Genomic DNA, 23,245 nt, shown 5'->3' with positions numbered 1-23,245 from the left:
AGGTGTATAATAATAGGGTTATACACAAAATACGGCCCTGTATGGACGAGGGCTCAGTGAGTGAAGTATCGGACTCGCCTTCGGCTCGTCCAATACGTCACTCACTAAGCGCTCGTCCATACAGGGCCGTATTTTGTGAATAACCCTATATTATTTCAGAAGACGTAAATATGTCATGATTTGAAGATGCGGGTTCAATAGCTTATGCCATCTTAGTCATAAGAAATATTGAGTAAATTAACACAATGTGCTGTCTACAGTCCTGTCTCGCCAGGGTATATATAGTGACCAGCATTCACGTGACATCAGCAAAAGATATCGAATTACCATTAACTTATGAGGCTACATAAAAGCGCGAATTGTCGTATAAGAGCATACCCGTTAACCTTTTATATCTGAGTACATTGCGTCGTGACACTCGTCGATCAAACAAGAGAGACGAACACTTAAAGGTATGTTAAATGAGTGATACGAATTCTGAACGATGAACCTTTCTTAAAATAGCCACATGACGCATTTGCGAATTCAAGCTTGACACATATACATGTACTATGAGTGTGTTCAGGGTGGGTCAAAAGCGATAGGTAGACGTTCATAACGTAAAAGGTCAACACTCTACGACCTTTTTAAAGTTACCTTTGGAACGTCCATGTGTAATTTTGAAGAACAAGGTAGGCCTATATGCTGTAACGTTTATGTCTACTGTAACGTTCCGAAGTAAAATTATACATTGTAATCGGGAGCATATGTTGCCGTTTTAACAGCGAGGTATATATATGCTTTTCAAGGCAATTTGTCTTCACTTCAATGTCGTATGATCATGTAAAACGGTTCATTGTGTCATATGCGTATAATTAAGGGTTTCCAGGGCTCCTATAGAGAGCCAAGTCGAGAATATGAACAACCTGCATATTAAAACTAAACGCTCGCCGCGATAAGAAAGCTAATGCATTAGAAAACCAAACGCTAGCCAAGAAGATATCCCCCATATGAAAAACAACCTGTTGCATTGTGTGGGTATTTTCAAGATGGCAGCCACCATGACAGCCACTAGGGTGAGTACAAAGTTCGGTCCGCTGAGAAGCATTGTTTTGGATAAAGAAAAATATCAGAGTATGCAGCAGTGTTTCAAGTGTCTATGTGCATAGTTCCTTATATAAAGAAGCTCAAACTATAAAGATGGTTTTAACATTTAAACTCTCAGTAGGTGAACGACTGCTATAATCTACTGTAAAGATACACACAATGAAGCAATACATGAGCATCTTCCTGAGTATATCTTTGGGTCACAAACAAAGGGTGTCGTGGATATGTTGAATTAACATGCATATGCTTCTTACGTAAGATATCTTAAATATCTTAAATATCTTAAAATGCATTTTAAAAAAAAATTAAATGGAGTGTGAATGCTGTTAGTTAGAATGAATTGCTGATCATGATGTGGTTTTATGAGAAGGGCAAGGACTGAGAATGGCAGAGACATTCGTTTACATTTGCAGGATGTGTTAATTTATTCATTTTTTATTTATAGCGTCACTAGCCAACATCAACATCTCAAGTCAACTGAATGTCATTCAAATTCTGTACAAATGTGCTTACATCCTTTCTAAAATAAATTTTTAACATTTGTTTTATTCACGAATTAACACTAAACCTTTCTGTAAGCTGGTCATATTCCCATGGTTTGAAAACGACAAACCTTTTCTTTCGTTACAACAGAGTGGAGCTCTTGAAATTTTGCCGGAAATCGGTGGTCATGAGTTGTCCGATGAAGCTCGTGGCAATGAAAATGTCACTCAAAACCATGATAACAACAAAAGCAATAAAAAAACTCTGACAGTTGATGAATGAATTGGTATCTATAGAAATGAGAAGGATCCTGACATGCCAGTTTACACAATCTCTAGACTGAAAAGGGTGAAAAAGACGGTGTAGCAAATTTCTCAACAACCTTTCATTCAGTATTTGTGAACACAACTGTTTTGTAGATTCCCGTACTTCTATTTTCAATAGAGAAAGGTATCTATTGTTTTTTATATGAATTGCACACGTACAAAGACTGTAAATCTGCCGTTAAATCAACTTAGGCCTTGAGTGAACAGTTTGTGATTGCATCTTTCTTGTTTAAAATTGATCTGACTTCCTTTAGAGAAAGGGCTGTATTATCTCTTAGGGTAAAAGCCACGATAGCGTTATTTTATATAACTTCCTCCACTGCCATTATAGTGGTCTTCAGGTTGTGAATTTTTGGTACTTCTTCGGAAAGTTTCTTTCAAGAATATTGCTACATTTGCATATTCACAAAGAACTAAATTGTTTTCTAGAAGTTTCATGTTATGCAGTTTTAAGAACATGATTTCATACAAACACGATTGGAACTTATTTGGGATAATTGGATGATGAAGTAATGGCGATTTAATCTACAAATGTAATCTCGGGATCTCATCTACTTTTCTTTTTATATTACACACTTGTTTTTATAAGTTATTTTCAGCATTGCAACATTCAGCTTTACAGCACCTAACACTTTTGAGAAATTTGATAAAAATATGAAAATCCAATTATCTCAAATTAGTTCCAATCGTGTTTTTACTTTGCAAGCATTAAATACATTTCAATTAATGAGAGGAAAAATCTTCATTATGATACTTAGGTTTTTAGACACATAATTTGTACCAATCGAAACATCATTCAATAAATCATCTTATTAATTTTAATTCAATGGCTTTCCGCCATACACCTTGCTGATTGGTGGATGGAAAGATGAAAAGATAAAGAACAGAATTGTGATTTAAATTTTCAGACAGATTTGTCCACGCTGAAAAGCATCAAAAGTATTCCCCAGTATCGTCATCATTGTAATTATCTTAAAAGTAACATTTTCTTTTAAGAAATAGCCTGGCAAATCTGGCAAAGATTCATCGTACTGAAGGGTACACTCATCTATGTTATATTGAATATCATCTGTCGATCTTTAGTCACTTTGATAATTGATTCGCCGTCTCATTTATTTCATTGTATGTGTCTTTTTTGCAATCTCGCTCAAGTAACTCGCTCAAGTAACTATTGTTACATGTATCAAAACGAAAACATGGTCCTCTTGAAAGATAGCGGATAAATTATGTATCTTGTGTATGATTTTTTTTAATTTTACACTAGAAAATACGAGCATGGCATCTTACCTTCAAAGTCTATACAGTGATCCTGATAAATATTTCGAAGCATTCAAGGTTTACCAACACAGATCGATCGCTATGTTTGACCAACAGTGGAAGACAGAATGGGAAACGATCATTAAGGGATTGTCGGACCGAGGAGTCGTTCAACCCGATCATGATGTTCGGGTGTTGGCAGTTGCAACAGGACAAGGTACACGTATCAATGTAGAAATTTCTGAGCGTAATATTAAATCACGAATAATGACTCACTATGTTTGACAAATCCTGGACGTTTTAGGGAAAAAAAGAAACTTTGCATTTTTTCTTGACCGATTTGAAATTCAGTCTACATATTTGAAACTTAAATGTTGATTGGTCTCCTGAACCCGATTCGTTATACCAAGGCCAAAGCATCGAATAGCAACTCATCATTACTGAGTACAGCGGTATTTGAAATCACCGGTTGCCATAACTAATGCCATCTTTTCATTTTGGATCAATGTTCGAACAAATGCTCATTATATTGACGAGCATGATAGTGGTATGGTTTCGAAAGAGTCACCGTCTCTATTGGAACGACCTTGCCATAGCATTGACTGCAACTCCATCGCATATAATAGATTAAGACATTAAGTTCAGTACAGGCATTTTCGCCTACCTCAAACGCTTAAATTTCATCAAATGAATAGAATTTTCAAAACAAAACACATTCGATCTTTTCAAGATTTTGTTGAAATGTACTGCCTGTTACGTATACATAATCATGAACAGATCGTGTAAACATTCAAAAGTAACATAAGCGACAACATGATGAACAGAATATTACAAAAAAAAGTCTTTTTTATCGTCCGCCTGTGTACAGGGTGCAGAGAGCAGAAGATTATAGAGACACTGGTGAAGGTTGTGACGGCATCTAGCTTTCACGTCGAGATCATAGAGCCCGTCAGAGAACAGCTCGAAAAATTCAAAGCCGATGCCCGAAACATGACTGCTAAATTCCCTAGCCTCTCATTCGAGTGGTTTGAAAACACATTTGAAGGATACATGGCGAAAAGAGATAAGGATGGCCACGACCACAAATTCCATCTTTTGGTGTGTGTACATGGTCTTTATCACATGGATGACTGGACATGCACAGTGGACAGATTTTACGATCTGCTATTGCCGGGAGGAGCCATGACAAACGCGATCTCTAGTGGAGAAAGTAAGTAATTGTCTTCTATTGTTCACTGTGTGCCATCAGACATTATTACTTATCTGACTTTTATCACACAGTTATGTCGTATAGAGCAAATTGATAAAAGAGGGGTTTAAACATCAAGGTTTTTGACATTTCTTGATTTGTCAAATCTATTTTTTCGTCAATAATGTACCTAGTGGAGCTCTACTTGTAGAGCGAAAGGTTGTATAATTTTAGCCTAAAGGACATTATACGGCATTGTGACCAAAATAACCGGAGCGTCAACGTGATATCTTTAGCATTTGATTCTCTCTGATTCTCGGTCTCTCTGTCCCTCTGTCTCCCTCTGTGTCTCTGTCTGTCTGTTGGTCCCTGTGTCTGTCTCTCTATGCATGTGAATAAATAATACACACAAGTACATGCACACACACACACACACACACACACACACACCACACACACACACATATATATATATATATATATATATATATATATATATATATATATATATTATATAAACAGATGTCCTCCTAAGAAAGTAACAGTGCTCGATGCTAAAGCTTAGCGTTAAAAATATCACAAATTACTTCAAGTACAAAGTAATAATCTGTTACTTAAGGTGTTTCCTGTAGTCTTCAGGCAGAAGATTTCAGGATGCATGGATCTATAAAATTTACGTCCTAAGTAAAAGTTATTCTTACTTTGTATTACTTTGCACTTTCAGTAATTTTTGCGATATATATGCCCAAGTTCAGAAGTTGCCATAAAGCCATTATGGTGATAACCGGGAGGGCACATTGTATACATTTTATATATATATATATATATATATATATATATATATATATATATATATATATATATATATATATATATATATATATATATATATATATACCGAATTCAGAGCCTTAGAAATCTTTCTGTGTTGTTTGCTTAGTTACCATTGCTTGGATTTTCTTCGCAGGTGGTTGTGGTAAACTGATTGTAAAATACAGGGATTGGGAAGGAAACCGAGCAGACCTACTCACATCTCATGATATTGCTTCGTACATGAAAACAAAGGAGCTGAACTATCATGTCTACGTGCGAGAGGACGCAATCGACGTATCAGAAGTGTTTGACGAAACGTCAGCGGAAGGAAATATGGTTCTTGATTTTCTCGTGCAGCGGAAACACTTCCGCAAATATAGTCCCGAAGATTTGTTGACAAAGGTTTTAGATTTTGTTAAGGAAAATTCACGCGAAGAAAATGGCAAGCATTATATGAGTGATGCTGAAGTTGAAATTGTTGTCATAAAGTCCAAGTAGCGTCCGTATAACTCGGTACACTAAATAATATCGGAAATTTCGAACTTAAGCTCTCAAAAGCAGTTACCATAGAACACAATTTGAACTTTTGAAGGTATTGTCTATCAGCGGATCTTATTTTTTATGAGCGTGAATATTTAAAATGAGTGGGGTCTTTTTACTTTTTGCCGATTTGTCTTTTCGAGCCCAGAATCAGCCTTCGGCTTTCGATCAACTTTTCAATCAGTGTTCCGAGCACATGTCACTACGAAGACGGGCAGACTGTATATCAGTTTTGAAGATTCCGAGTGCGAAAGTTTCAAAAATATGTATACGAAAAATAATTCATGTTATTAAAATCGTGGCAACTCATCGTGTATTTGCATAATTAGAAAGAGTCGTGGTTGAAAGATCGGCAAAGACTAGCATGTACATTTGAATACCGTTGACAAATCAATGGTTGGGGACCGGTAATTTTAGAGTAACAAAAGGGTGTCACTGTTCTTGTTGTACAAGGTTTCTAAAATTGACTCTGCCTCTCTTTTTAAAACGTCCAAGAGGATTTCACAAGATGACTCCCTCATTCATACATCCAAACACAAGGTGTCGCAAATTGATACAATTGGATATATACACGGCATCGTTGGCTATGTGAAAAAAACTGTTGACAGTGCGTATCACGCATGTCAACCACATTTTGTTAAACGAAATATTTCCATCGACACTTTCTACAATATCCCTGTACCGCTGCTGCTCAATAGAAGACAAATCAGAGGAACTATTCTTCTAAATTAGGTTTGACGCTACTTCCATGTTGCGCGAGTAGTATTTGTGAAACATGCCCGTAAATCTGTGCAACCTGTCCCGTTTATTCATTCGATAGGTAAAATCAATTTGTTGCCTCTTGGGGGGATGCCTTAATTCTAAATATGCAGAATTTGTATATATGGTGAATGTTTACATTGTCAAATGAATGTAAATTGATCAGAAGTAGATACGTATTGGTATATATGAGGGATTTCATTCAGCTATTGATATTAAACAAGGTGCAACATGTAACTACCCTTATTCAAGACGGTTCTGATGACCTTCCACCAGCTACGTATATATGTACGAAAAGTCAAATTGTCATATACTTTACTTGGGTGGTCTGAGTTGACAAACTACCACCTTTTTACCACATTTGCCAAGTTACCTAGATAAACATGGTACAAAAGTGGCACTTTGTCAACTGTGACCACCCAGGTAACGCATATGACAAATTTGACTTTTCGTACATATTTTGCTATCAATTGATAGGCCAACACTGTTTGCTGAGATACCAAACAGTGTATTGAGTTTGCATATAATGAATCCAGTTTTTGTTCCAGCGACTGTAGACGGATTATGAAATTGTCTTCAAAACTGTCTTATCTCGTCACATACACTAGCACAACAAATGCAATAAATCTTGAAAAGAGCAAGAGAAAATTTATAATCAAAGGAGAACATCTATAACAACACTAATAATTTTTTTGCTATGGCGGAGGGATTCGTTTCCCAAAATAAAAATTCCAAACAAACCATGCCTTACAAAAAGACAAAGGAAGCTTTCCATACATTGATTTTGAATTACAAATCATTTCGATATTACTTTGTCCTCAATAACAATTACTCCAATCTTGTTGTGTGGAGCCGAAATTTTGGCAAATGAAATTATCAGAATAAAACTACAGAACAAATTTACAGGGGCGGGTGTATAATGATATATTTTATTGGTGTATTATTGGTCGGCAAAGTTTCACAAATATTTAGTATAGAGAAGAATAGGAGGTCCTATCAGGTTCGAAGCAGAGATTGCTCAGAATAAATAGTTTGTACGGAAGATGAAATTTACTTCATATTCGACTGCCAATTTTAACATCAATAGTGAGAGAAGGATCTAATGTAGAAATGTGAATTGCGCATATTAATAGTAAAAGTCCTTACTCAAAACCATTTGAGAGCCAAAACTAGCTCCTTTCAATGATGGACAACTTTGTGATGAACTAGTATGACACACATGGATAGTATGCGTTTGGCGGCTTTGTTTGAATAAAGGAAGAAGAGGTCACCATGATCTCCTAGCAAATTTTATTTCAAAGCGTATCCCCACTTTTGATGGTAATTTTCTCAATTACAACCCCTACTTGACATTGCTTTTCCCATGATGATTCCCCTTCCCAAATCGCTAATATTATAGGAAGCTAAATATGACAGGTCATTTGGTTATCAACAAATCCACTGAGACCAATAGATTGTGTATTGGTCAGAAGACATGATCGTCTGGCGGCCATATAATGTCTAACGTTCTCCTACTATGAGACGTTGGTTGAATACTCGGCAAAAAAATCAGTTTAGACACCGCGGACAAATCAATGGTTAGTGACTGGTCATTTTAAACTATCGGAGACTGTTATTGTTTTTTGTTATTTTGAGGTTTCTAAAAATGCCCCTCCCTCGTGTTTTTTTCATTCCAGCAAAAGAGATTTCCACTCCTGCAAAGATGACTCGCTCGCTTCCTCCCTCCCTCACTCACTCACTAACTTTTTCACTTCAACATCAAACAATAACGAGTTGCAAATTTACAGCGCAGGTTTATAATAATATCTTTTCTTGGTGAATTATTCGTCGGCAAAGTTTCACAAATATTTAGTATAGAGAAAAATAGGAGGTCCTATCAAGTTTGAAGCAGAAATTGCTCAGAAAAATTAGTTTGTACGGAAGATGATATGCAGTCTGTATTCGACTGCCAGTTTTAAAATCATTAGTTTGAGAAGGATCTGATGTAAAGATGCGTTTTGTGAATGTATATTAAAAGTAAGAAGATCTTTACTCAAAGTCTTTTTATAGACGACACAAATAGCTCCTTTCAATGATGGGCAATCATATTATGAACTTGTTTTGTATACTCATGGATAGTATGTCTTTAACGGTTTTTGAATAAAGGAAGAAAAGCTCACCATCCATGATCCCCTAGCGAGCGTTTTTAAAAGTGTACTCCCGCTTTTGATTGTGAATATCAAAATGACAGTTCTACTTGCGATACCATTTCCCGTCATGATTCCCCTTCTCAAATCAATAACACATCCCATCTATGTGGTTTACTATGACCTGTCCTTTAGTTATAAACAAATCCATTGTGACTTATAAATGCTGTATTGGTTAGAAGACTTCATCATCTGGCAGCCGAATAATGCCTAACGTTCTCCATCCTTAATTTTGGGAACTTGCAGGATGACATGTCTGAACAACTGCAGTCACACTTTAGTGTTCTTGCAACATAAAGATTGGTATAGTAAATGGAACATGACAGTGTGAAAAAGTAACGAGCTAACGACTGTGACCCTTGGGATAAATTTTGCGTTACACTGAAATTCTTTATTCAATCAATACCCCTATTTCAATATGTTAACAAACGAAAGTAATGTGCCTCGTGTTACGAAATGTCTCAATATGAGAAAGGAATAATTTTTTTTTTGTTTTCTGGAGTCAAATGCTTTGAAGTTAGTTAAATGTTTGAATTATACCTTTCGTTGCTAAAACGACGAAAAATGGCAAACGTAAAATTAGCAGGCTAACAACCAGGAAACAAAGATGTTCTCTTTGTTTAGTAGCAGCTGCCTGAATAACAACTAACTATTCGGCTGAATCTAACTTCTCGAGGTTAAAATGTGTTTGAAGTGTACATTTATAGTACCATACACAGAAAATATGACAGCTTGCGTGAGGTATGGAAAAATCGCAAATCAAAACCGTAACATCTACATAGACTTCGATTTAATTAGCCTCAAACAATACACAACCAGATAATATATAACTAGAAAATACAAGTAAGTCAACTGTGTAAAACAATTACATCAACTTTCTACATAAAATGTTCTCAGTACCTTAGCTCGCCATTAGCTCACTATGCATTTGTTTATGTCTCAATAACGATCGTGAACTAATGCTTCTTTATATTCTGCTCCATATATCCCATCAGAAAAAGTTTCGTCGTAGTTTTTCAAAAACCAAAAGCTCACTTTTCCACATGGAGTTAATGTAGGGATGGCGGCCATATTGAATTTCGAATACAGGTAAATGTTAGGTGATTTCTTTCTCCAGTACTAAACTTTGCAAGGAGGCCCCCGATTTTTATTCTTGATTTTGGAAAGGGAATGGTTAAAGCTATCATTTAGGAAAGTTTGAGCAAAAGTTAAAGTATTTCACTTTCGAGGCACACACTACCTTAATAAAAAATTATATGTCTCATCATTGTATTAAAATAAATTTGCCAGTGAAGTTTTTAAAATGAATATAGACAAAACACTCAAAACTCATCATAAATGCAAAGATTGTACAGGTTGTGAAATATCTAAGGGTTGCTTCTCTGTCTACTGAGAGTGACTTCGAGATGACTTCCCTGTCACGTTCTAAAATATCTAAGTCAGTAAAAATGACTAGAGATGATACGTAATGTCGAAAAATTAGTGTACAAAGAGCCCACGAGTTGTAATATCACATTCGTGTTGTGTTTCAAAAATAACAAATAAGCGTCATCGTTGACATACAAAAATTATCAATTTTGATGACAGTAATATGGTAAGAGTACGACCTAGTTTGTTTAAAATATGAAAACAAGGTCAAATTTCAAAAAATAAGCAACTGATAGAAAAACAGACGAAGGATGGGAATACAGGGTAAACATGACGGTGTATATACGGGACAGAAGCAGTTCTGGTAAGATCATACCACAATTTCAAAATTTCAGTGTGGAACAGGGAGTGTTATATTTTACAAATTCGAAAAGAGGGGGTCACATTGTAGACAGGGCCTGGGTCACATTTTACATTATGGAACATCCCTGAATTCCCTTGGCACACTCCGCTGTAATTACTTAATGTTCCTTATGTGTGCATGTTTCCTTCACTTTAATTAATTTAAAAGAAATTTAGTCAGCGTTGATACACGGATAGATTCCATTCACTCCATGAAAATCTGGATGCAATTATTTTTGCCGACCACTACAACACTACCAAATGGTTTGTCATCAGTTATACAAATACCATTACGACCCACTGCCTGATTATCATCGCTATCAATTCGACAGATAAATTTACCACGTGGGTCACATTTCATCACTCCGTTATCACAACACACATACACATTGCCATCTCTGTCAAATGACATGCCTCGTGGATATCTCATCTGATTATCACCAGACACGGCACTGCCAAAAGTATACAGGTATTGACCCTCAGTATCAAACACTTGGACGCGGTGATTGTTTAATTCTGATACAAAGACTCTGCCCTCATCATCAATAACAATACCTAAAGGGTTATACAGCTGACCATCACCTTGACCTTGACAGCCAAAAGAACTATAATGATTGCCAGCTTGGCTATAGATGTGTACGCAGTGGCCATCGTAATCTACAACATAAATCCTGCCATTCATAGGACTTATTGCAATTCCAAACGGATACGTAATCACACCTTTCCCGAAACATCGCGACACTCTACCATTCTCATCGTGGACGATTACTTGCTGACCTTTGCTTTCAGTTGTAAAAATACTTCCATCCTCTGATACGGTGGAAAACATGGGAGAAATATTTGTTGAAATATTACTGAACGTGGCTACACATTTATGTTGGCCATCTAAAGTGAAGGTCTGTAGTCTCTTATTTCCACGCTCACAGACCTTAATATTCCCATCTTTGGTTAGTTTGACTCCCCAAGCATCATTCAACTCTCCTACACCTGACCCTTCCCTACCAAATTTACAAATCAAACCTTTCTGTGGAATAACATTGATTGTCACTGGTGAGCCTTTGACTGGTCTCTTGGATACTGACACTGTGACTTCATGTTTTCCTGTCATCTTCGCTTGGGTTTTCAAACTCCACGTGCCGTCTTTGTTATTTATTGCTTTAATTTCTTCTTGGCTTTTGTCAGGTTCTTCATGACAGAAACAAATTCAGCATTTCATCGTCTGATGATATGGTTAAAGTGATGTCTTCGCCTTTTCTGACAATTTCTGGAACATCGATGACTGATGCAATGGATGTTAGTAATACACCAATAGATTTTGTAGAACAGAAGTCATCACATGGTTGAAACTTCATATGATCAGTCTCAGTCGGGTTAGTTTTTGTCTCTACATTCAACAATTCTTCCATTTGAGATGCAATTCCTTTCTTGGCTGACATCAACTGTGAAGCGTTCCCATAATGCATCAGTTTCTCAGCATACTCTCTTGCATATGACATGTCACTCTCTACGCACTCCAATTCTTTCAGCTGTGCATTCAAGTTTATTTTCCTTTTGTCGTACTCGTCTTTCAATTCACCAAGAAGTTTGTCACCATTTTCACGTATCATGAGAGTGACGTCATCGATAGTTTTCTGGATGTGTTGTTTCATGTTCGCTTCTTCTGTCTTGTAACACTTATCAAGTAATTGGACCGTTTCCATGACTACAGCTATGCTTTGGCGAGCTTCATTTTCTTTCTCTTTCACTTCGTCGATTACGCCCCCCAGATCTTTGGAGTATTCTGCGGCTGCGTCCTTCAGGTATCTGTATTTATGCGCTGTGATCGGATGATCGAAGGCCGTACACTTGAGGCAGATAGTTCCTTCACATGTATCACAGTAGACATCGACCTGGCTATCAGTATGCGTCTTACAGTAGATCGGTGGCTGTACAGAAACGGGGTCAATGGACTTTGCAGCCTGGTACTCTTCTAAGGTCATCAAACGATGTGACCTGGTAACTGGTAATACTCCATGAGAAGCCGAACAATATCTGCACAGATCAAAGCCACATACAACGCAGTGTTTGACAGTTTCAGCCTGCCTGCAACCCTGGCATTGTGTGGCTGCTTCTGAACTCTCTTCCCGTTTTCTGAACATCTCCACCAATTCGTTGATAAACAAATTGGCGTCAATACCAGACACGCCCGTATCAGGAAGATCGTGTGAGCGTCGACATATTGGACATGTTATGGCGCTACTTTTCTCAGCCAGCTTACCTAGACACGGCTCACAGAAGCTGTGCAAACACGGTAGAATTTTAGCATTCTTGTAACGCTCTGAGCAAATGGTGCAGGATAGGAAGTTGTCGTCGATTTCCTCCAACAAGTTCGAATCTTTTGCCGCCATTGCTGCCATTGCTTCTTTCGTTAACTGTTCGTACAGGCATTCGTACAACGTCAGTCAGCGTGTTGTGACGTCATAGGACAGGTCACCCAATTCTACGAATCAGCGTTTATTGTTATCTTTGTAGAATTAAGTATCACGGTTGCATAACACCGGCATATTCCATGTTCAACGCTGGTATTTTTGGACCGTAGCACGAATAATCAAAGAATACAGTAAGATTTCATAAACTTTGGATTCAAGAGTCATAGTATCAACTCAGCTGGTAAAAAAGGTCGGCGCCCAAGTCTCTTTAGGCTGGTTGTGGTTGGGGGGCTGGAGGAATTCAGGGAGGATTTCAAAATTCTTGAGGTAGTCGAGGGGAAACTTGAAAGTTTGCTCTGCCTATAGGGGGACCTGAAAATATTTTGGTTTCGAAAATTTTGATGTCGTCCAATGCTTCTAATGTTATAATAATTAAACAAAATCTAGAACTGTTAGGTTGCATTTATGACTTTAATCTCGAAAAAAAATCTAAAATGTATTAAAGCCATTACTTTTTCGTAAAAAAAAACAAGTAGGCAACGGTAATGTGGCAGGGGCTGCAACTGTTGATAATTTGTTTTAATATTTCAATGCAATGTATCAAATACAGTTTTTTGGTGTCTCTCAACAGCATGCTGAAAAACTCAATATTCAGTTTGTCGACAAAGCCCATTTGTATAAATATTGATGATAATTTAATTAGAGTTCTGACTGAAAGTTATTTGTAAATGATACAAATGCACGGTACATGTAGGCTGTGTGGGCAAGCTGAATACTGCATAGCTCAACATGCTGTAAGGAGTAGAACAAGAATGCAATTGTCTAAACTGAACAAAAATATTGTCAAAACACAAAGTTAATACTGTCACTGCATGCCGGCAGTGACACTGATAGCTATTTTATAATTAGTGATTTAACTCCGAGAGTACTGTGCGAAAGTTGATGAAACCTGCTCTATACAATTATCTGACAGATATCTGATTGTTCTGTGAAGCTTACTACTATATAATGAACATGTTGTACGTGAGTATACATTCAGTTCACATCTGGTTGCGTTACTGCTGTACATGCGAAACGAGGGATCGTCTCTCACGTCTGAGACGAAACCAAAAACGATGATCGTCATTTCACCACAAATTACTATAAAAGAAGAACAGTGTTTGAGGCTTAAAAGTGAAGCCCTGGAAATAACTTCAATGTTCGACACAGGGGACACGGGTCAGTCCCCTTGGGTAGGGAGAAGTGGGAATTTATGCGCAACGATGTATTTTGTTTTATTTTATTTTATTTATTTCATACATACCACTTTAATCGCTCCGACAACATTGTCAACTGGCTAATCGGCTGTCCGTATCAGCGGATTAATTGATAAAGTTAACACCACAGCCGTCACACAAGTAATAAAATAAGAGAAGAGGTGAAGATCACAGACACAGTGTCACGAAAAAACGCAAATCTAAGCAGGTAGAGAAGTCAATCGAAATGTAATGACTATCAATGGCATCTCCAATGGCATCTTAGAACTGCTACTGCCAATTTACGCCGTCTAAAATGGTCGTCTTGAGTCAGAAAACCAACCTACTTGTATACATCATTGAGTCGGGCGTATATTTCCCTCTAACGGTTATTTAAAATGGGCATCTATCAGCCGCCTTCTAGTCGAATCACTGCTACATCTCTTTTGAGCTTCCGCCGAAGTGCACTTTGGGATAAAATCCATCAGGAAATTACCAACAACAACAAACATTCCGTTGTTGTCTTCTTATGTCATCTGATAAGTGTAAGGAACGCAATGGACACCTTGATTTCTATAGGAAAGTTTGGTTGATGCATTTTAAATATTGAAGGCATCGCAGACTATTATAATCATCAACCACATAGTTGAAGAGTCTAATAACCAAAATGATAAGGTAAGTGTTGTTTACATGACCCTGGTGGAGGTTCATGATATGACTATTTATAAACGTAGCATTTATCATTGACAATGTACAGTAAACGAGCTTTAAACTTTCAGCAAATGTTTTCATATCACTAACTGGATACTAACACAGTGACATGCTATCTCTCAGTCACGTTTAATATCAAACGGCACAAGAAATATGTGTATCTTTAGAAATGTTTCTTGTCGGCAGTGACAAGGCGGAAGTGTGTGCACTGTAAATATAGATGTGTATTCATCGAAAAAAGGTCACGTGAAGAACGTCGTCGCAATGTTTTTCTTGTTATTAGCCTGACAACGGTGCATTAGATTTGACTATAGATAGACATGAAAGAGACAATTGCATAGCTCATGATAATGATAATAGATAACTAGGCGATAATTGCATACGTACTTCTTCAGGATCTACATAGTATTTATCTCTGAATGGCTTCTTTGTACTTTCTTTGTTGTACGATGCGAATGAAAAGAAGTAGGCTGGTTACTACATATTAGTATGCCAAGCACGTTAGCAATGTTTATGTTTACATTGTGTTGCTTTCCCTTGCCAACAGTTCATAGAGCTGACCTTTAGTGGTTTTGCAGCGTTTAATGCATGGATGTAACACACTGTGTGATGTTTCAATGGTTTATGCGATTGGTCCATTCGAACGATTGGGACTAATTTGGGATAATTTGGTCATTTAATTGTTCAAATTTCTATAAGGTGTTAGGTGCCCATTGCTGAAAGTTGCGATAATACAAATCACCCAAAAAAACAAGTGTATTGCAAAACAACAAAACCAGGCAGATGAGCTTACAATTGCAAATTAAACAACATTACTACTTTACTACCCAATAATCCAAAATTAGTTCCAGCTGTGTTACATTTCTTTCTTCGTCTTAACAATCCGTACAGTAATTTATCAGCGGGAGAAAGGTGACTCATAACCATTGTGTTAATGACGTCATCCATTGAACAAGGAAAATTGGTTCCATAATTTACGAGTCGTGGTCACATGCCCTATCCCAGTCGGTAAATGCTAAATACCTGTAGAGGAAAGTCGTTCTTTTATATCTTAATAATATTTCGAATCACTAAATTTGAAGTAGATATATTTAATCGCGACACAAAACAAATAAAGAAACAAAGGCACTCATCACTAAGGCGCTCATAGTAAATTCTGTGGTATTTCGATATAAGGCCATTTAAAAGAAATTCTTTGTTTGCCGTCCTTTGATTTTGGAAAAACCTACCAGCCAGCTAGCCAGGGAAAAAACAATCACAGACATAAAACTCAAGCTCAATTTTATATGCTTTCGTTTTGAAATATAATTTATTTGTAATAGTTTTAACACTGTGTTTGTTTCCTAATTACCTACCAGCACGCTGCGGGCAAACAAAAAATGTTATTTAAAGCGCCTTAATATAATAGTATGTATGTACGTGAAGGACTCACAGAAATGTGGTTGAACGGAGAATGAAAAAGCACTCAATTAAGTAGTGTCTGGTCACGTGATTACGCTTTCGATGTTGGATATATGACCTCCGTCATTGTCAATGGCTAAACAGACCATTCGTCGTTTGCAGATTAGAAGACATATTCGTCACTCTGTTAATTTCTACTTCATAACCTGTTTTACTCGTCATAAACACTTTATTTCAAAAAATTAAAGTTTTCAAAACATTATACAATAAATAATTCAGCAAAGGCCCCAGCAGTAAATGATGGTTAAGATAAAACTGGAGTCTTGTAATATTAATATTGTACCCTGGGAATATGTGATTGCCGAAGGTGTTTTTCAAGTGTAATTGTTTTTACGCATCTTTGGAAGTCCTGACTCAGCGCTTTATCTCGTTAGACAAAACAGACTTTCATACAATATGCGTTCAACCCCTGCATAATGCAATGATGTTCTTGGACAAAAGGTTTCGGTATACTGCAAGACATTATAATTTCGCCTGAGATACTTCGCCAATTTTTTGGGGGGACACAAAGCTAAATCTCCGGCACCCTATACAAACAAAGCGAAAGTACATATTGTCCAAAAGGCGCATAAAATGAGTTAAATTCATGGCTTATCCACAAAAGGTATGTGTCATCTTCGAGTTGAGCATATTTCACCGGTGTTCGCTATGATATACTATTGATAGCCTGATGTACTCATACTGGTATTACGTTCCATCACAGACTCTCGAAATATTTTGTTTTCGCAAATGTGTGAGAGTGATCTTTTAGGATAATTAAACAGGGAATTTTTATGGGGAAAGTGTCATAAATTGAATAGTAAAAAGACTGAAAATTTATGATATCTACTCTCTTTTGCAAACTGTGTAGAAAGTTCGCTGATGATAGTTGAAAAGAAATTAAGCAATGCCACAACCTTAACCAGCAGCTACTGCATGCTTTAAGTAAGTTGCTACTGTAAAATCAGACGGTGGAGTTCAAGTAGTTTAAGGCTTGTGATCCTGATGGAACTTTCACAGCATCCTTTCAATAGCAGAGACACGCAATGTTCCAAATGCAGACAGTTGTCCTATGTACAACAGAGATGTATTGATGCGATTTTCGAAATTTGCCAATTAGTTTCAGACCACAGGATGCCTCTGTAACTAACATAATCGAAAATTGTAAACATGTACAAAATGAAAACCGCAGTTAAATAGGCTAAATAGTTTTGGTTGCCCGCCCCAATTGTTTGACACTGCTTTAACGTATCTTGGCATGACCGATTAAAATTGCGAGTGCTGATACCTGATGACATGGGACGACTCAGACACAATTTACATTCTTACGGCATGTAAGTTGCTACTGTAAATCAGACGGTGGAGTTCAAGTAGTTTAAGGCTTGTGATCCTGATGGAACTTTCACAGCATCCTTTCAATAGCAGAGACACGCAATGTTCCAAATGCAGACAGTTGTCCTATGTACAACAGAGATGTATTGATGCGATTTTCGAAATTTGCCAATTAGTTTCAGACCACAGGATGCCTCTGTAACTAACAACATCGTAAATTGTAAACATGAACAAAAATGAAAACTGAAGTTAAATAGACGAAATAGTTTGGTTGCCCGCCCCAATTGTTTGACACTGCTTTAACGTATCTGGGCAAGGCCGATTAAAATTGCGAGTGCTGATACCTGATGACATAGGACGACTCAGACACAATTGACATTCTTACGGCATGACTCAAGCGGTAATGCACATAAACTACAAGCTATCGAAAATAGAATCGATGAATGGAATAACCCAAACCCCGACAATAGAGCTTTTGTTGATGAATTACAAAACCAGTGAGTCATGGTGGACGTGCTCTGCAGGAGTGAACTGATCCTTGTTCTTTTGTTACACTAATTTAAGGACCAAATAGCAGCACCATTTAAGGAATGTTCGCTGAGTAATGAGGTTGGACTTGTCCTCCGGTCTGCTTCTTTAAAAAGATCAATACTCTCTTCAAGCCTTGCTAAGACACGGAGGGCGGGTGCAGCTTATATCTATTAAATTTAAAACCATCGTTGAAATCTGTCATTATTAGCGTGCCGGCAGTCTTTTGACAGGTTTGCAATAATAAATGAAGTACAACAAATACGTCAATAGTTAGAAAGTGAGGTTATAGATCAACCACTGACAACTCAAGTTTATGAAAAATTAATCAGCTCTGATATCAATGCGATTATGTACACCTGTTTGAGATTTTTCCTCACTAGAGAAATTCTGGCATGGTGTTATAAGGATGGCAACATCATGCTTCGCTCTAACCCAGAAAAACGCTAACCTTTCTTCAAATTTTCCGACGAATGGAAGGCGTTTTATCATGCTCTGCTTCTAGCAGTAAGTCAGAGGATGCTCAAGTTTAAAGATTTAAACCACTACTGTCAAAAAGGCATATTGTGATTAAAGCAATTCTTCCGGTTCATACATGCTTGTATAGCGGATTCGCCAGTACAGTACAGTTTTTCAAAATGTTTGGGGTCTGCGCAGGTGAAAAATAGACAATGGTATAAGTCACTCATACAACTTTATCCTTAACAGACACTCTATGCGAAACATCCTGTATTCATAAACTCATTATCATCTTCATTTCATGAGTTAAAGATTCCTGTGGTCACGTCAATTTAACCATATATTTATAATACACTCGCCTGTTTCCTCAGATTTCTCTAAGGCGGGTTTACCAATTGTGAATAAAGGAAGAAATTGCCAATTGACTGAACACTACTCTATGTTGCTGTAAAACAATGGATATAACAACTACCGATTACGATGCACATGTGAAATGAGATGTTTTGAGGCAGGTGAAAGAGAACCTTCAAAAGAGAGACAATATTACAGCTTGTATTTGTCCGTTAACACTCGATCGCGGTGTTAATTGTGGTAATTAGTGCTCCTTATGGCGGGTGATATTGAAACAAACCCTGGACCCCATGATTTGGCTGGACAAATTTCAATGATCCTAGATATTGTGAGCAACATCAACAGCAAGCAGAACGAGGTAGTAAGCAGGATTACCCGAATAGAAGAGGATATCAAAGCACACACATTGGAGGATAAATCTATCCCAAGAAGTTCTTGCAGCTTAACATCATCATCCACATCCAATGACGACCCACGATCTGAAGAATCACAACTAGGAAAGTTGATCCAAGAGAAAAGTCAATACGCATTCGAATTGAACTATTACATGGAGGAAAACTCTGTCCTCAAGAGCAAACTAGACTCAGAAAAGAAGGAGAAGGGGGCACTCGAAAAACATCTCGTAGAAGTCTTAAAGCAAAAGCAGACGCTGAAACATCTAATCACCGAACTGCAGAACCAAAATCCAAAATATGAACTTGGAGAATGTGAACTGAAATCGACAGAGGTGCACCAAAGTTCAGAGCTCAAATGTAGTGTGGACAGTGGTGTAGCAACGTTTGATAAGGAAACCCTTCCTGATTCTGACGCACAGAATACACAGAAAACAGTATTGCTCGTTGGCGGCAATAAATCAATGGAATCAAATACAATCGAGGAGAAAGGGGACGAGTTTGACTACAGCGGAGACCTCAGCTTAAAAGAAGGAACCACGGCACATGATTGCACAAAGCTGGCGAGCGTGGAACGAAAATATAAGCAAATCGCACCATATATGATAAAGCATTTTCAAACCTGCCAAGAGTCACAACCTACGAATGCTTCCGCATCAACCAAGAACAGCAGCCTCAAAGATCAAAACTCAGCTTGTAGTTTAAAAGATGAAATCAACAAAAAGCAAGTTCAACCAAACAGTTGCGGCTACCAGCTTTTCATGCATTGGCAAGCTCAACAAGACCAATCAACATATACAAATATCCCAACGGATTTCTCGCCAGAAAGACAGAGAGAAGAAACTGGTGATGAAAGAAAGAAAACACAAACCCATAACAGCGATCTAACATCTCCCTGCAACAAATCGTCCCAAAGTTTGGTAGAGGGGGAAGACCAGCTCATGAATAATCCAAAAAATAGCATTGCCTCCCAAAACTTCATGAAAATGAAAGAACGGACTAAAACAACACAAAACACCATTAACCGACCCGAACGAACCCTCGATCAAATCAATGACATTGCAGTTCTTGCAAATGAAAAATGGATGGCCAACAAGAATCAGCTGACTTCAGAAGAAACCTACGGACTTTGCAGTTTATCTTCTGATGAACCAAATCAAGTCGTTGGTGGTGATCGACTGGCAGGTAATGAAGAGCTACCACTGGCTTCAGTATTTGGAAAGTTGCCATATCCGATAAAAGAAACTGTGAGCCGTCAAATACAAAGCTGCGATCTGGGAAACCAGGGTCGACATGGGAATAAATCTCAACCTTATAAAATTAAACAGCCTCCAGACAAACCAAAGATACAGATCAAAAAAGGAAAAGGTAAATACATCTCTTGTATTTGTACAAACATCTCCTAAAAATCTGTTGTATACACAAACGTTCGGCTCAACTATTGACATGAATATGAGGAAAAAACGGGTAGTGCAACCAAATGATGCTCCTGAAAACGTTCATTGATATGGCAAGCTTACATACATACATACATACATACATACATACATACATACATACATACATACATACATACATACATACATACATACATACATACATACATACATACATACATACATACATACATACATACATACATACATACATACATACATACATACATACATACATACATACATACATACATACATACATACATACATACATACATACATACATACATACATACATACATATGTGTCGATTTATGTCTAATAAGTTATTCTATTTATCTCTCTATCTCTATCTATCTATCTATCTATCTTTTTATCTATCTCTCTTTCTGTCTGTCTTTCTATCTATCTATCTTTCTATCTATCCCAGAATGTCTACATAAAATTCTCCAGTCAATAGCTAAAAAGATTGGATCAGACTGGCTGGATTTGTTGCGTACATTGGACATTGAAGAAGCCCGCATAGAGATTATTGGAGATCGTTATAAAACCGTCGATGAAAGGGCATTTCAGGTAATTATTTCCAAATATCAAATACAAAATTACACTGGGATATGCATAATCTCTCTCTCTCTCTCTCTCTCTCTCTCTCTCTCCTCTCTCTCTCTCTCTCTCTCTCTCTCTCTCTCTCTCTCTCTCTCTCTATTGTTATGTTTGTGATTATGGAATGATGCATACATACATACATACATACATACATACATACATACATACATACATACATACATACATACATACATAGAGACAGACACACACATATTTGTGTTTGTTTTAGTGTTGTTTGTTTGTTTGTTTGTTTGTTTTTTGGGTTTTTTTGTTTTTTGTTGTGGGGCCAAAACAAATCTCCAACATTACCATGTTATAAATTACAGGGACTATTGCATTGGACGCGAAAGCTTGGTAGTGACGCCACATTGGACGGGCTAAAGGCAGCCCTTGAGCGTGTGGACCGTAGAGATCTACGAGAAAGACTAGAGACCGACGAACTTGCATAGAGATGACGGCGGTGCCCAAAGGACTGGATCATTGTGGTTCGCAAAGTTCTCTTCGCCGAATTTAGATTGAATGCCTTCACTGTATTTCATAAGTTTACTTTTATTTTTGTGATAGAATTTCATTATTTTTAAAAAATGAAACCTTTATATAGAGTTCAGTAGATATTTACCGCAGTTTGTTTTCAACTTTGCACCATGTCGAATTTACAAGACGTTGATAAGCACTAGACCCAAGGGTTAGTATACCCAGCTGAAATTCACATTTTTTATAACCATTTCTAGAAGCAAAAGCAGGTATTTCCTGTACGATGTTAAAACACTTGACTTTCTTGTGTTACTTTAAACCCACGAAACACTTTCTAGGTTACGGTTTATAGCATTTCCAACTTTTCACATTTTTGTTTGCTCTCACTGTACAAAGTTTTGTCTGCCTAGTTTTCGGAGTTTAAAATCATATGATGAATGATCTTTTTGTTACAGATCAGTTGTTATACTCTTATTTGTCCTGTCTATATCTATATTAAATTTTGCGTAAGATTGTTGGTTTTTCATCGTGTTTATCATGATAATTGTGAATTTCAGATTTTGCGAGTAGGTATTACAGCCTAGGTCGTATTGCTAGTATTGTAATGTATATAATGATTTGTATAGTTAACAGATCGATCTATGGCTCCATGACTTTTAATAGTTAGGATTTCATTTACGTGTAATATCAAAGACGCTCACAGCCGTCCGTATATTTTTTCCAAGTCATTTGCTGTTAAATTAAGATGAAATCTAATCTGCAATAGAGTGTAAAGTTTTTTCAACTGAGAACATTAGATGCTTTCCGAAACAGTTTTGCATGATGCTCCTACTACGAATTCACCATTTGTAAAAACTTACTTTCATAAGTCCATATTACGAGCGAAATCTACAGGGGGTTGATAATGTGAATGACAAGCTAGGCTCTTAGTAATTGCCATTCAAATGATAACTGTTACACGTCCTCTCGCTAAAGTGCTCCGTGCAAGCTTGAAAAGACACATATCCTTGAGTCTTTTGTATTTCATTCAAGAGTGCACTTGATTATCGTTGTACTTTATATAGTCATTTGACAAAATATTGTAATACAGCTACAATGCAATAATTAAATATATTATAGATTATAAATTAAATATATTATAGATTATAAATCTAACTATAAAAGTAGAACAATTCTAATTTTGGTATTGTCGTTGTTCTTTACCTATTAAATGGCGTTGGTACAGACACTTTGATAGTTACACGGTACACTGTCTGCAAGATGTGAAACGTAAGCTGTGTTTGCAATAATGACATAAAGTAAACATCTTTTCGCGTATATTTTGACCGTCGATTGATATGTGTTAAGTTACAGAATACAATATGTAGCCAATTATACCAAATACCGACGGCATACATGGCAACTGTCAGGCCTCGGAAGTGTAAACCCTCTGGATCGACACGCACAGAATGCAAATTTTGAATG

General features: G+C 37.1%; 2 protein-coding genes across 2 annotated transcripts; both read left to right on the top strand.

Annotated features, from left to right (window-relative positions):
* Positions 1-229: 229 nt before the first annotated feature.
* LOC139136883 (histamine N-methyltransferase-like) lies at positions 230-5,934 on the top strand. Its single transcript, XM_070704763.1, has 4 exons — positions 230-452; positions 3,160-3,369; positions 4,021-4,362; positions 5,309-5,934. Exons 2-4 carry the CDS (start codon positions 3,171-3,173, stop codon positions 5,650-5,652), a joined length of 885 nt encoding a protein of 294 aa, XP_070560864.1. The 5' UTR covers positions 230-452; positions 3,160-3,170; the 3' UTR covers positions 5,653-5,934.
* Positions 5,935-14,541: 8,607 nt separating this feature from the next.
* On the top strand, positions 14,542-22,946 carry LOC139135023 (uncharacterized). The gene is made up of 4 exons (XM_070702191.1): positions 14,542-14,727; positions 18,894-20,633; positions 21,132-21,274; positions 21,634-22,946. Exons 2-4 carry the CDS (start codon positions 19,130-19,132, stop codon positions 21,754-21,756), a joined length of 1,770 nt encoding a protein of 589 aa, XP_070558292.1. The 5' UTR covers positions 14,542-14,727; positions 18,894-19,129; the 3' UTR covers positions 21,757-22,946.
* The last annotated feature ends 299 nt before the right edge of the window (positions 22,947-23,245 follow it).

This window comes from Ptychodera flava, chromosome 1 (assembly GCF_041260155.1).
Source record: "Ptychodera flava strain L36383 chromosome 1, AS_Pfla_20210202, whole genome shotgun sequence".
Classification (NCBI taxonomy): Eukaryota; Metazoa; Hemichordata; class Enteropneusta; family Ptychoderidae; genus Ptychodera; species Ptychodera flava.
The sequence above is the reverse complement of the archived record's forward strand: the minus strand, read 5'-3'. Positions and strand labels throughout refer to the sequence as shown.